This window comes from Podarcis tiliguerta (assembly GCF_965153285.1).
Source record: "Podarcis tiliguerta genome assembly, chromosome: 8".
NCBI lineage: Eukaryota > Metazoa > Chordata > Lepidosauria > Squamata > Lacertidae > Podarcis > Podarcis tiliguerta.
Genome location: NC_139541.1, coordinates 53,242,255 through 53,257,830, shown reverse-complemented (window position 1 = coordinate 53,257,830; position 15,576 = coordinate 53,242,255). Strand labels below are relative to the sequence as shown.

The 15,576-nt window shown below is 45.1% G+C and overlaps 2 protein-coding genes and 1 long non-coding RNA gene across 3 annotated transcripts in view; 1 reads left to right on the top strand and 2 right to left on the bottom strand.

Moving 5' to 3' along the window:
• LOC310683263 overlaps positions 1-15,576 on the bottom strand; it is a 418,618-nt gene that overhangs the window by 266,969 nt on the left and 136,073 nt on the right. The gene's annotated exons all lie outside the window — the stretch shown is intronic.
• On the bottom strand, positions 1,291-13,979 carry POLR2C (RNA polymerase II subunit C). The gene is made up of 10 exons (XM_083452978.1): positions 13,858-13,979; positions 12,676-13,052; positions 10,489-10,538; positions 9,453-9,521; positions 8,073-8,125; positions 6,971-7,099; positions 5,523-5,574; positions 4,588-4,756; positions 3,605-3,679; positions 1,291-2,974 (listed from the first exon to the last, which is right to left on the bottom strand). The coding sequence occupies exons 2-10, from the start codon at positions 12,759-12,761 to the stop codon at positions 2,830-2,832; spliced, it is 828 nt and encodes a 275-aa protein (XP_083309104.1). The 5' UTR covers positions 12,762-13,052; positions 13,858-13,979; the 3' UTR covers positions 1,291-2,829.
• The window catches only part of NUP93 (nucleoporin 93), a 67,631-nt gene continuing 66,308 nt past the window's right edge, over positions 14,254-15,576 (top strand). Inside the window, exon 1 of the mRNA XM_083452864.1 lies at positions 14,254-14,389. The gene's annotated coding sequence lies outside the window, so the exon portion shown is untranslated. The remainder of the gene's footprint in view (positions 14,390-15,576) is intronic.

Genomic DNA, 15,576 nt, shown 5'->3' with positions numbered 1-15,576 from the left:
AGACGGGTTTCCTCCTTACAGTCCTTCCGCCCGCAGGTGAAGACAAGCTTTGGGGAACTGACTGGTGGTGGTGCCCTGCTATTTTTGTTGTGATTGGGCTTGTCCCCGCCCCTCCGCCCGTTTTAAGCACTTCTTGCTTTACCTGTAAGCTGCTTCGAGTCCCTGCTTGGGGGGAAAAGTGGGGCATAAATAAATATTACTATAGCACACTGGGGTGGGAGTCGTGAATCATGGCGCAAGGCAGGGACCCTCTGGGTATTTAGATAGAAGGAATGACAAACGGCAACAGCAGCAGCAACAAAAGTGCATATCTGTACCTTTATATTATCAACATGCTGGGCTGCCACTGATCTTTATGGACTTATGGATTTTTACAGTGGGTTCCCTCCAAAGCGACTCAAATCACAGATCACATCCTTACAATGAATTGCAGCTCAGAAGCCATGGATCCCGCAATGTGTCGTGTCACGTGTCATGGACGCTCAGAAATTTTATACGGGATACTCCTGGAAGTCATCATGCGCACAAACTGAGCAATAAAACCCATTACATGGTGCTGCCATAGTGCAAAAATGTGAATCCAGATCATGGACCCTCTGGAATTTTTATAGGGAAATCCTACAAAACAACTGTCCACTCCTTAACATACCCAGACCAGAATATTGCAGCACAAAACCCCACCACAGATTTAGGGATTCACTGCCCTGCAAAACAAAAATCCAAGCCATAGATCCTTGTGAATTTATGTGATTTTTATATGTTTCCCCCCCAAACCATGATGAAATTAGAGATTCTATCCAAATACTAAACTCTGAAAAATCACAGCTGCTGTGAAGCAGAGAACTATGGGAGGTGTCTACTGTAGTAATAAGTAGCTTGTTTCAGTAACGGAAGGATTTATTCTGAGGCAACTGAACTTTCCCCCCTCTCCCCCCTGAATCTGTTTGAGGGCTCCCCACCCTCTGGAACAGAACTAGGATAGGCATGCTGCAAAGGGGTGAGGAAGGAAAGGGAGAAATTCTATTGCTGAAGTGTAAATCCTTGCACTAATGGAACCGCTTTGAGGTTTTTTCTACAAGTGGCATATAAATTTTATGAAATAAAAAAATGCACTCACTGAGTAACTCATTTGCAATTGAGTTAAAATTTCCTTTCCCTTCTCATTTTCTCTGTATTCAATTCCAGATTTTGGGCAGGCAGTTAATGCAACAAAAACATTCAAATATAGTGTGTTTTAAACTCATTGGGCATTACTCAGTGCAAATTAAAATATTTAGGCACATATATATACAGAAATATGAACAGTTTATTTTGAAACAACAATAAACCTGTTTGGCAAAACATTAATAAATAGGTGGAAATGAGAGAATTATACTATATTGGACATTTTGGCTATTACTAAAACGATCATTCTCCCTAAATTAACAGATCCCCCTTGCTGCTACATGCAAGAGGTAAAGCGTGTCAACTTACAGAATAACTTCTATGACAACAAAGAATGGGTACCGGATTGCCGCTCAAGGAGGGATTTTTACTTTGCTTCAGCATTCATCAAACAAAGCAAGGATGCCCTCTAGTGAGCATTTACAACAGCACAACTCATCAGGTAGGTAGACCTCAGTAGCATCCTTAAAAGAACCAAGGGACCATTTGGGACACACTTATGGATGTGACCTACCCTTGCATAACTCACAGTATCAATAAGAGAATCAGAGAATCCTGGAGTTGAAAGCAACCAGCAGCCCTCCTGCCCCTCCACACTCCCAAATTCTTATCAGGATGGTCCCCCATCCCTGCAGAACTAATTTGAGGGTAAAGGGAGAGGAGGGGGAAGTTTCTCCTCTCCCTTGGTCTCCTGGTGCACAACCCTCGTCTGAGGATTAGGGTTCTTTAAACCATACTGCAACTATTCTGAAGGCTGGGGGCATCTCACCTGAGATTCCCAACCTTCACATTTCATTACACATTTTCATAGCGGTGTTTTAGTGTTAGGGAGGAAGGGCAGGATAAAGAGAGCACAAGCAATGGAAGTCTATTATGCACCCGCAGAGTCATTCCCCCTTTGCAAACAGGGAACAGGGAAGAGAAGGGCGTGTAAATTCTTGTTAAGTTTTAACAAGAATGCTCATTATTTTCCCAGCTTCCTCTTGTTCTGCAACAGGGCTAGAACCGTGTTGTTTTTCTAAAACTTTTGCTCAAGCTACTCGATTCCTGCATTAGAAGTTACAGTTTTATGTTCTGAGCTTTGCTTTCCAGACCTCCCTGGTCATAAAAACTGCTGAAAGGGAAATTGTCAGAGCGACAATCTGCAACCTTCATTAATTTAATGTTGGCTGGAAAGAAATCAGCGCTTTGACATCTCCTTCCCAAGGCATTAGACAAGCTTTCACACATGGTTAAGCAGGTGGGAAAGGATTTTTTATTCCAAAAAGTAATAAATGCAAATGCTATCAAACAACAGTTGCGTAACCTGTACATCTGCTAGGCAGGGGAAGTTTGCTTCAAAAGCCCAGGCAGGGCAAGAACAGAAGGCAACCTGTGCTGTTGGGAGGAAGAAAGTGGGGGAGGGCCTAGTTCTTTGTGGGGAAAATGGCAAGCATCAGCCTTCCCCTCAGCTTGGTGCCCTCCGGCTGTTTTGGACTACAACTCCCATCATCCCTGACCATCAGTTATGCTGGCTGGGGCTGATGGAAGTTGCAGACCAAAGCCGCAGGAGACACATCAACAGACATAATCTTCCTCAGAGGCTGTCTCCATGCCAACAGTCTCCTGACTAACATTGCAAGAGTCTCAGGAATTGGTGCTACTCTGGGGGACAGAGAAGAAGACTCAGTTTATGGTCAGCACGTCACTCTGGATCTCGTGGCTCAGCTGGGTTTGGAGATCGCTCAGTTTCTTCTTCAAGCCAGACAACGCAGAGAGGACGATGGTCTCAGGGCGCAGGGAGCCACAGGACTCTACATTGTAGTAAAACCTGAGAGGATAAAGAGGCCAGAGAGGTTTTCAGAGATGCTCTTTGCTCGAGCCCAAGCACACAGTAAGGAAAACTCAAGAGAACTATCTTCATGACACCGCTTATTAAAAGAAGGATGCACTGCAACTCAGTTGTTTGTGAATGTATAAAAGTGCTTCAGTTTTCCATGGAGGCTGGTGACAGTCACTCGCCAGAGAAGAAGAGGTGCTTTGGGTTATGCTGGGAATGTATACATAGTCAGACCACTAGTCCCACCTCAACATTGGCCAAAATAGACTGGAAGCAGCTCTCCAGGATTTAAGATAAAGGACATTCCCAGTCCTATCTAGAGAAGAACCTGGGACCTTTTGCATGCAAATTAGGTTCTCTCCACTGAGCTACGGCTATAACACAATATTCAACATACAGATCATAGATATATGTAGAGAAAGTGGATAGAGAAAAGCTTTACTCCTTCTCTTGTAACAACAGAACTTGGGGACATCCAACAAAGCCGAATTTTTGGAAAGAAAATACTCCTTCACACAGCGCATACTTAAAACTGTGGAATTTGCTGTTACAAGATATAGGAGGCAAAATAATGTCACACATACACACATCCAGGTGCTGGTAAGATATCAAACTCCTCACCTCTCTGGCTTTCCATTGGGATCATATGGAGCCTGGGCTTCATCTTCATCAATTTCAGAGTATTCACTCTTTGGCCTAGAATAGAGACATAACATTGCCAGAAATTTTGAATCCATAAGGAGAAAACAAACTACCCCTCATCCCATAAATATTGGGAAAAATAGGGGGAAATGCAATACCAAATTTGTTCAGCACATTTTATTGATTTAACCTTGCATTTATCTCTCACCTTGATTGCAAACAGAAAATGTCAGATCAGGGCAACCAGCAGGAGGACAGACTCCCACCCCCATTTTGGGGCATCTTTGTGTGGATGTGTAAAAATTTAATCCACAGGGCTTGCCAATCTCTGTTCCTTCCACATAATGTTAGATGTAAAGTTCGCAATATACCCTAAACAGTTTGCTTTTATTTAAACTAGAGATACAATGGGGAGGAAGAGTTTGATTTGCGTTTTAAGAAGAACTTGTTACTCCCTACAACAGTTTGAGAACTGAATCACAAAAAAATTGCACCTTTCCAAATGTTGTGATGCAGTTCTTGAACCAAAATCCATGTATAATAATGCATTTATTAGCATAAAGTGTGCATAAAAATGCACATTAGTACAGTAGTCTCTAAACTTCCGCCACCCCCTCACAGACAGTTTGAAAATGCTGAAGGTCTTGGCAGACCACTCAATGATCTTCCTGCCTGTTTTAGCAATTGCAATGTGCTGCGCCAGATAATGTATGATATTTCATTGTATTTTTACAAACATGTTATGAACCACATGAATGAGGTGGTCCCAGTTTGAGAAACTGGGACATTGCCTGGGAAAAGATGTGAATTAGGTGTTAAAATGCTGGTGAACATTCTTCAGAACTTTTTTTTATAAACAATGTAGAAATCTGTTCAACTGAATTTAAGAGTGGAAAAACAAGAAATAGAAGTTGACAACTTTGTGTCTTCCCCACTTGAAACGCCTCTGTATGGAAACCCACCATTCCTCTGGTTTAGGGTAGACGGTGTGTCGCAGGGCGTTATCTGGGTCGTACTCAAAGGCCACTCCTGCTGTGGGGTTCCACTTGGCATGCTCCTTGCCAAACCCCTTCTTGGCATACGCTCGCAGCCTCAGCTCCTGGCCTTTCCGTAACTTGACAATGAGGATGTCTAGAAGAAGAAGACACACAGAGATACACTGGTGAAGAGGTGTAAAACAGCTGTGATGCTTTGTACCTTCAAAATCACCTCTCACCAGAAGCCCAAACGGGGGTGTATTATCATGGGGCTGCTGGGGCAGGGATCTTGGCATCTAGTTCAAGGACACTCCCTCAATACCAACAGTTGTGCTGCTCACACAAAGGTGGGCGGGGACCTACATGGACCATCTCTCATCCCATGTTGAGTAACACATGTGTATTAATGCCTATAGAGCCCTTGGGCCTCAAAGGCTATGTGACTGGATACAATTCAGGAAGAATTAAACAAAGAAGTCTAGTTTGATCAGAGAATCCAGCTCTGTTCAGGCATGATTCCTGGATGGGGAATCCCATCTTCATGTTTCCCTACTCATATATGTCCATATGGATGCTGGGAATGGAGCTCCCCCTCCCTACACCTTACACAAGTTGCTTCTCATGTAACAGATCTTCTCTTAAACTGAGTTTCCCATAATGTGCAGATGAATATGTCTAAGGAAAACAAACACAATTGTACCTGCAACCCTTTGGGAGGCTAGGGGCTCAATCCTGCCATCTAAAGGCAACTCTCACCAGAAGCCAAAATATGGGTGCATTGTGGTGGACTTTTCATAGGTATCCATACATATTACACAGCCTGGTACAGCATCAGTTGCATCAAAGGATGGCTCCATAGAGATAAAATACAATCACATGGCTAACTCTGCCTGTAGATTGCCTTTGGCTTGGGTACCTACCATCCTGTTCAACGTAGTCATTAGGGTCATTATCTCTGCTCCTGGACGTCACCTGTGTGGAGCCAAGAGAGAAGAGATCACAGGAAGACAGTTTGCATCTTCTGAATTTAAAAACTGAGTTCCTCGCTTAAACACAAGGCCTGCAGAGTTGGATCAGAATACCACTAGATCCCAATCTGCTTTTCTCCCACCCTGACTTAGAAGCATAGGAAGCTTTCTTATAATGAGGGAGACTATTGGTCACTCTAACTCAGGGGTCTGCAACCCGCGGCTCCGGAGCCGCATGTGGCTCTTTTACACCTTTGCCGTGGCTCCGGGGCGGATACTAGCGAGGGGAGGAGGTGCATTGTGCGCCCTGACACTCCCCACTGTGGCGGGCGCTGTACTGGCTGTGACGTCGCATGGGGGCGGTGCGTGCGTTAGTCACGCACCGTCCCGACGTCACCTTCCCGCCCACCCGCTACATTGTAAGGGGCATGTACGCTGGTCACTGTTTTGAAGGGGAGTGAAGAACACACACACACAAAAAGGTAACTTGTTAATTTAACGTTTATTTCTATGAGGAGGAGTAATTCTGAGGGGTCAAACAAAGAAATAATAAAAAAGTGACAAAAAAGTTATTTTTATAATAATGAGTTTTGCGGCTCCCAGTTTTTTTTTCTTTGGAAACGGGTCCAAGTGGCTCTTTTTGTCTTAAAGGTTGCACACCCCTGCTCTAACTCAATATTATCTACACTGACTGGCAGAAGCTCTTCAGGCTTTCTGACCTCTCCAGGGTTCTTTCCTAGCCCTACCTAGAGATATCGCTGGGGGTTGAACCAGGGGCCTTCTGCAAGCAAAGCAGGTGCTCTACCACTGAGTTACAGCCCTAGTGTATAAGGCATCAGGCGTCATATACATGCAGGTCCTGCTGTCCACCTGCTCTGCAAAAACTCACTTATCTGCACATAAAGAATTATGCCCAAAGCTTGCTAAAAACAGCAGATTCAGGTATCTGAACATCAGGAGTTTGCTTGCTTCCTTATTTCCTTGCATATTTGTGCTTTGCTGGTGGGTGGCAGCCATTTTGGGTTAGAAACCATGCAGGGAGGGAGGGAGGAAGTAAGCAAGATCAAATGAATCAGAAAGCAGGAGACATTGGACAAATCAGTATTTTTCCTTTGTTGGTTGGCTGCAGCCATTTCAGGAAGAAACCCTTGAAAAATGGAGAGAGATTGGAAAAAATCCAGATTAGAAATATTGACATAGGAAATAATGGAAATCGTGGACTAGTTATGCAAATGGCCACCAAATGAATGGAAACAGCATGTACAGTATTTGGGGCTACCTTTGAGGCATTGTCCTCTCTTATTCCTGCATTGGAGCTTTCCTACATTTCTTCCCTTTTATTTGTACAAAAAAGACAATTAAGAGACTTTGCATAGATAGAGCAGGAACTCTGGACTGACCGGTATAACTCGGGGGTTGTTGGAGATGAGGTCACGTGATGTGACGTGGCGGGTCTGGTCTTCATTGCATCGGACATCGAGCGTGAACTCCACCGAGCACTCAGGACAAAATTCATCACAGGTGCAATCCTGAAGGGAGGGGGAGAAAAGCAGGACAGGATGGTCCAAATGCAACTCGAAACATCTCGCATTAAATCAGTGATGCTGCTGCTCTCCTACCCCAAGAACTAGAACACAGGAACATCAGCAGAACTCTGAAGTGGATCAGAGCCAATGGCTCATCTATTCCAGCATCCTGTTCCTACTGTGGCTGACCAGATGTTTATGGGAAGACGCAAGCTGCCCAAGAAGGAAACAGACCTCCCCTGTTCATGATTCCCAGAAAATGATCATTTAGAGAAATGGGAAGTGGGCAAAGCCATGGAGAAAAGTTGGGATATAAATGTACTACAGTGGTACCTCCGGTTATGAACTTAATTCATTCCAGAGGTCCGTTCTTAACCCAAAAGCGTTCTTAACATTAAGAACATTAACATTAGCTTTTGGTAATGGGGCCTCCCGCTGCTGCTGCTGCCGCACAACTTCCACTGACATCCCAGGGCAAAGTTTGCAACCAGGAGCATCTACTTCGAGGTTAGCGGAGCTCGTTACCTGAAGTGTTCATAAGGAGGTCAGTACGTAACCCAAGGTTCCACTGTACTAGTAAGTAGAAAATGCTGTGGAAATGCACTGGCAGATATGTTTGCTTGACACAACATGATCTAATTTCCTCACAAAGTAATCAGAATTAATGTTCAACCAATGGCCGAGGACATCTAATATTCCTGCAAATTTTGTGCAAGCAAATCAGGATGACTGTTTGATATACTAGTTGTCTGCAAGTAAGCAAGGAATTACAAACAAGACACTCCTGGATCCTTTCTGGCTTCCTGAAGGATACTATGCCCTGGTGGCCAACACAGGAGCAAAAGAGATGTGAAGGAAGTGGTCCATGAGAGGCCGCTTTGAAGTGGTGAGGGAGGCCTTTGACCCTCTGTGTCCAACTCCCTTTCCACAGTGATCCTCCAAGAAATCTAGTTTGCTGACTAGGGTCAAGACTCACCCGAGAATACTGCAGCTTATCAACAACATCATCACTGGTAAGTGGGATCAAACCTAAGAAGGAAATGAGTAAAAACAGCCATGTGAGGGTTGGAAGGCAGCCAGCCAGTCAGCATCAACAAACAGAGTTTACTGTTCAAATTTCAGACACTAGAATAAATTTTGTGGCTCAACAGTATCCCGGGGGTAAAAAAAGAAACAGCCCCAAAGACAAGGATGGGGTGGGTGGGGAAACAAACCTCAACAAGGTACTGAAAAAACATCAGATGGAACTTAATAAAATAGTGAAATGCCCAATACATCTCATTATTTTATTAAAATTTGGGGTTTGTCTCTTTTTGGGGAAAGATCACAGTATCCAAAGGGGGGGGGAGAGAGGATAGAATAGAAAAAACCCCAAAAAGATGCAGGAGAAACTTAAGAGCTAATTTAGCTGTATGGAAAAACTGGCACACCAAACCAGCCCTTCCAAACCCTGTATTCATTCCTCTCATTTTTCACTCTTAATTGTATAATAATAACAACAGGCTGGTGGTATTCTAAAATTGGGAAGCTGTTGGCTTATATGGATGAAAGATTTCTATGAAAATATGAGCCATTAACAGGGCTTGAGCTACAAGCAAATCTATGGAAATTACGTACAGCCTGATCAATATATGTCAGGTCTTACTCTTATACCACCTGAAACCTTGGGGAAGGCAAGCTGCTTAATTTGATGACTGACGGCCACTCAAATCAGTATAGCAAGATATTGGAGATCCCTAAAAACTGCTTTTATGGAGATTTGATCAACAACTTTGGGAATGAGCACTTATGAAAAAGCTAATGCAAGTCATGCAAGAGAAAAAGGAAAACGATCTGATAACTTTTATGCAGTTTGGTTTAAATGTGTTGGTTTTGCAACAATTAAAATGCACAGGGATTAACGGAGGGACACTTTTAATTCCCTTTGCTGAAATATTGTTATGATTTCTAATTAACAAAATTAATCGTGCCTCTCTTCCTTGTTTCTTTATGTACCTTATTGTATCTCATTGATTATATCTGGAAAATTGTTTTTAAAAAAGATGCAAGAGAAAGAGGCAATGAGATGATGAGAGTTGTAGTTCAACATTTGGAGGGCATCACGCTGGTGAACTGTGCAACTGCTGTACAATGCTTAAAAAGTTTGGGTGCTTTATAAGTGGTAAGAAAAAAACACAACAGGCACATGAATCTCATGAAGTGGACTCTGGACCTCAAAAGCTTCTACCATAACACACTTGCTAGTCTTTAAGACACTACAAGACTTGCTGCACCACAGGTTAGTGATGCCCCTCTTTAAAGAGTAATGAGGGGTTGTATTTTTTGTTTTCCTTCATTCCTTCTTCTGCGTACTCACCCAGCCTATGTGCAATGAACTCATCATGGAGTACAGAGGAGTTGGCGTCTATCTGGACCCAGTCTATGGCTGCAAAAAAGACAGTAAGAACCCAAAATGAGAAAATACTTTTTCACCCATCAATGGTATGAGAATGTGGGCTCTGAGGTATGTCTACACTTCAAACTAGGCTTCTCCCCTGGTGCTCTCCATATGTTTTGGATTACAATTTCTGTCAGCTCCAGACAGTACAGCTACATGATGCTGGGGCTGATGGGAGTTGTGTAGGCTATGACAAACCTAAATTGGTTTGGTTGTAAAGGGTGGCCCCAGGTTCCTTTGAGAACTGCAGACTGGGGCGATGCTGAAAATTTTCTGCTAGAGACCTGGAATTTCCATAGAGGACTACAGTTCCAGAGGGCCTTGAGAGAGGCCTTGGCAGTCCACTTTAGTATGGAGCTGAAAACTTCAACGCTATTAAGAGAAGCATGCAAAAGCACAACTTTTTCTAAGTAATACATTCAAATCTAGGTTACTGACCAGGATGAATAATATTTTTTCCTCTTTCCTTGCAAGAGAGCTTGAAAATTGGGGTCTTGGTGGACCACTTAAATCCCCCCTTCAGAGCCAGCATAATCTAAAACAGTGCTGCATTTTGAAGACCACTAAGAGGCCCCAGACCAAGCTCTGGAAAAGAACCCCTTTAAATTGTATTCTTTGGAGTGAGGGAGTTAATTAGCACACTGCACCAGTGCCATAATGTGAAAATCATGGTCCCTAAGCCAGGACTTTGTTAGCCTGTTTGATAAATCCAACCCTGGGAAAAACTGCCTCAATCTCCAGTGTCAGGGAAGGGGGAAATCAAGTACAAGGCCCAGTTCAGATACCTCAACCTTTCTGTGGACTACATGAGTACAGCTTGCAGACCACAATATCTGAAATAGGACAGAAAGATATTGTGTGTGTATGATGCGTGTGAATAGACACCAGCCTCTTTGATCAGCCTAGCAATATTATTATCTTGCAAGAAGAGACAAAATATAAAATGGGGAAATACCTATGATGGGAACTTCAGCAATGAAGACTCTCCTGATGGAATTTGCTACTCTAGAATAGAAAAAAACAACAACCACAAAGTGTTCATACGATCTGAATTGTATTTCTGAACCATGTGTGTGAAGTTATGAGCCCCCTTCTCAGTTCGTGCTTTGAGAACTATTTCTGAAGTGCCTTGGGTGCAATCTCCCTCTAAAACTCTTATATGGATCAGAGATCTGAGACAAGGCAGCTAGGGCAAAGGACCCACAACCAGGCCATGGAGGGGAACACAGTGGCTCATTATTCAATGCAACAGAGGAGCCTAAAGCGGAGCTGGGGATGTAGTTTGAAGAGGAAAATCCCAATGGACAGGTCATTTAAGACTCAGTGGCACAGTGTAGACTTAATGGGAAATGATGACTGGGCCAATTTCAGAGAAAACCAATAGTCCTTTCCTGCTTGGTATTTTAGGGATGCACAGGATGTGTGCATGTGTTTCTAAGTGTTATCTGCCCAAAGTGCTACACTCCAGAGTCCAGAGTCTTCCTCATCCAGGGCTTATGCATGCATATGATCACTAATGTGCCCAATAGTACAGACTCTGCTATGTTACACACAGCAGCTGGTGACAGATTCATTCCGAACTATTTTTAATATTCTATAGAACAATTACATAGAGAGAGTTATAGTTAAGAGTTGTTATAGTTCCTACAGATATTGTCAGCATCTCTTTTACCAGAAGAACAAGCACTTGCATTGCCAAGCATCCTGTTCTCACAGTGGCAAACCAGATGCCCCAAACAGAAACCCACAAACAGGACCTGAGCACAACAGCCCTCTCCCCTCCTGTAGTTTCCAGCAACTGGTATTCAGAAGCATTGCTGCAGAGTATAGACACTGCAGCTAGCAACCGTCAACAACCCTTTCCTCTATAAATCTATCTTCTTTGAAAGTCATCCAAGTTGGTGGTCATTGCTGCCTCCTGTGGGAGTTTAACTATGCACTTGCATGAAGGACTTTCCTTCATCTGTCCTGAACCTTCCAACATTCAACATCATTGGATGTCCACAAGTTCTAGTGTTAGGGTGGGAGGAAAAGATCTCTCTCTGTGGCATATAGTCACACCTCGGGTTAAATGTGCTTCACGTTGAGCGTTTTCAGGTTACGCTCCGCGGCGACCCGGAAGTAACGGAGAGCATTACTTCTGGGTTTCGCCGCTCACGCATGCGCAGATGCTCAAAATGATGTCACGCGCATGTGCTGAAACGGTGAATCGCGACCCGTGCACGCGCAGACGCTGGTTGTGTTCGCTTCAGGATGTGAACAGGGCTCCGGAACGGATCCCATTCGCATCCAGAGATACCACTGTATAACTTTATAAACTTCTATCATGTCCTGGCCTTCCTCACCTTTTTTCTAACCTAAAAAGCCCCATAATGCTGTAACCTGTTGAATGTGGGATAACTTCAGGGCAGATAAATGACTTTTTCACACAGCACTGTTAAGCAGTGGCATTCTCTCTCACAAGATGTGGTGAGGGCCAGCAACTTGGATGGCTTTAAAATTCATGGGATCTATGACTAGGGCCGGATTTAGGTTTGATGAGGCCCTAAGCTACTGAAGGTAACGGGGCCCTAAATATATCCAGCTGTCCTTTGTCAACAACAAAATGTCACTGTTTTTTGTGTTGAATACATGCTATATGGTAATTTATGGACCTAATAGGTATCTAAAGCCATTAGCACATAACAAAATATGTATTTTATCAAAGTACATCCAGTTCCCCCCTTTAATTTTTTTTGGGGCCCCCCAAGAGAGTGGGGTCCTAAGCTATAGCTTGTTTAGCTTATAGGTAAATCCGGCACTGTGAATCCACGACTACTACCCCCAACACCCACGCGCTGCCCCCCCCCGCCCCCGTGGGAGGCCAGAGCCCCCTGAACCCTGAACATCCCCAGGCGGAGAAGAGTGCTCTCTCTGGCCCTGCACTCGGGCTTCCCAATGGGGGATGTGGCTGCTAGACTAGCTGCGCCCAGCTGCGTCTTGAGCCCCCAAAGCTCTTCTCTCTTCGATGTGCATGCAGTGAGTTAAGAGCAGGGGGTTCAAGGCGCGCGGCGGCCGGTAGTAGCGCGGCCCGAGAGGAACCCGCCCGGGGGAGGCTTGCGGAGGCCCCGACCCCACGCCCGTAGCCCCCGCCTGTCCTCACGCCAGGTCGGTGTTCTCGATAATGAACTTGACGTTCTCGTCGCTGAGCTCCGTGATGCGCACCGTCGGCTGGTTGGCGTAAGGCATGGCGGGGCCGCCCGGCAGAAGCACCAGGACCTGGAGGAGGAGCGGGGACAATTCCTCCGCGCCTCCTGCCTGGGAGAGGCGCCGCCCAGCGCCGGCTCACGGTTCCTTGCTCGCCCCCCAGCGACCCGGAGGACCTGGCCTGGGAGGCTGCCTCGTGGTCGCTGCTCTCTGCTTCCCTGGTGGCTCTGGTGGGCCTTGGCCTGATCTTTGCTCTCCGCCGCAAGCCAGCGGATGTTTCCCTCGCCTGGATACGTGGGGTTGTGGTTGTTGCTGCTGCTTCTCCTCCTTCATCTGCACATGGGACACAAACTCTGTCAGTAATCACGTCGGCTGCGTATTTATAAGGACTTTGGAGGAGTGCTTCAGTTGTTGTTGTCCTCATATTTATATCCCACCTTTCCTCCCAGTGCGGCTTGCATTAAAAGCATCACACAATAAAACGCAATTTCGGTAACAAAGCATAGCGCACAACTTTGCTATCATTTTGTTTCCTCCAGATACTATACCACAATGTGTAGAATGACCCAAGACCTTGTGACTGGTCTAAGCACTTGTTGCATTTCATAGCTAGTGTTGTAAAGGTACACTTATGAACATTTAACATATATTTAAGACCTAAAAATTCCTATCACACTAGAAAGCTTCAAAGGGTATCTTGTGCATCGCTATTTATTCAACAAAAAATGGAGGTGCTTTTACCACGATGAAGTGGACTGTGGCCTTGAAACCATAATGAATTTGTTTCAGTGCAATCCTATATTCTGAGTCTACAGTACTCAGAAGTAAGCCCCAGTAAGATTACTTTACTTTGCCTGTATACAGGATGCACTCCAAAGTCCACAGTTGGGCATCTTTCTTAGGACCAGCCTAATATAAAAATTGATAAAATATATGCGCTTAAGATTGCAGCCTTAATATTTGAGATGCCACTGCAAGACTGGATGCAATAAATCCTTGCTCTATGCGGTGGGGTGCTGAGCCTTCTGATAAAAACATTTCAATATATTTTACTGCTTTTTCTTTATCATTCTGGTTTATTTTGTACATTTTAATGCTAAGGGCATTCCTTGATTTGTTACTACTCGTTTTATGTCACCTGTTTGAAAGGTGGCTTATCATAAATCTATAAAATAAAACATTTCCGTTTAAAACTCGTATTTGATTGATGAATGCAGCAGGAGCATCTTTGTGAGGGAGGGAGAATAACTGCTCCCTCCCCAAATCTCCGGGTTGTAGTAAGAGATACGAAGCTCTTGGGGCCTCCTGTCTCCATGGCAACCAAGCCCGGCTGGTAGTGATTGCAACCGGCGGGAGCGTGGCTGCCTCGCCTTCGCTCACATCCGGGTATTTTCGACAGCCGCTGACCCTCCCTCCACCTCCCGCGGTCGTGAAAGAGGGTGCTTTCCGGACCTACTCTAAGCAGTGGAACAAGTCTTACGCCCCCGAGCTATTAATTTAACAAAAAATTTTTTTGTTCTTAGTGCCTTATTATATTTAGCGTGGAAATAAGGCGGCCGCGGTGGCTGCTGGGAGAAGCCGGGCTCTCCTCCAATCAGAGCGCGCGGCGCGGAGCAGAACAGCGTTGACGTGACGGGCTCGCGGCGGACCGAGGAAGCGGAGCGAGAACGGTAAGATGCCTTCTGGCTGGGGGATGGAGGGGAGCGGACGCAGCTGAGGGGAGCTTTAAACCTTAGCCTCCCTCACGCGTGTCTCCGCCCGGCACGCGTTTACAGCCCCTTCTTTCCTTCCTCAGCCGTAGGCCCTAGTACCCGGATGTGCCGCCTTCCACCCTTCCCGCCCCGCTTTAAGCTGCCGGACACCATTAAAACCAGGGCAGAAGGGGCCGCTTGACCCAGCCTCCTGCTTCCAAACAGCGGCCGCTCACGATAGCGGGGGGGGGGGGTGAGGGTTTCCCCTTCCTGCTTATCCCCAACACCATGGAGAAACTGTGCGGAGCCAGACTGCCTCTGCACGTGGAGGCTCTATTTTGAAATCATTGGCTAACAGCAGCAGATGACCCTCTTCTTCCTGCTCTGTGGATTTGTCACCCAAACCACTTAGGTTGCAGAGCTACACACCTTTAACTAGAAGTACGGCCCACTGAGCTTACTTCTGAGTAGACATGCAAAGGACTGTGCAGCCACCGGTAACCGTCGCCTTGGATTTTTCTAAACCTCTCCTAAAGCTGCCAGTTCTGCCCGTAAAAGGTTCCGTGTTTAATCAATGGTTCTTCCAGATAAAGTAGAGGATGGAAGAGGCCTTGCCTGAGACCAGGATGAGCCACTACCAGCACTAAGCTAGATAAGCCCAATGGTCTTGAGTCTGTATGAGTGAGATTTTGTATGTTCACATGACTATAGTTAGATACAACAAATTCTTTAAAGCAGAAGTGTGCTTTGTCTTGTCTTTCCTAAATCTACTGTGGATCAGTTGGTGACCCCTAAGTTCTAATATTAAGAGAAGGCAATATATTTTCTATCCATCCATATCACATCACTCATAGCGTTATCAACCTCTAGCATATTCTTCCAGAACACCTAAATAGAGGGGTTGTTCGCTTTCTTGAGGAAAGGTTTGTCTTTTTCTGCATTTGTACAACTCTACTATAGCCTTCTTCAGGTGTGTTAATTAAGTGTGGTGGGGAGGAGCTCCAGGGACAGTCCGGTTAGCACTGCTTCCCACCACAATTGTGATTGCACTCTGCACAATTGGGAGAATGACAGCAGGCAGAGCTAGCAAACTTGTCTAAAAGGGGCCCCCATATTTTTGGTTAGCATATGTAAAAACATGTGTCATTGAGCTAGCAGTCTAGAAT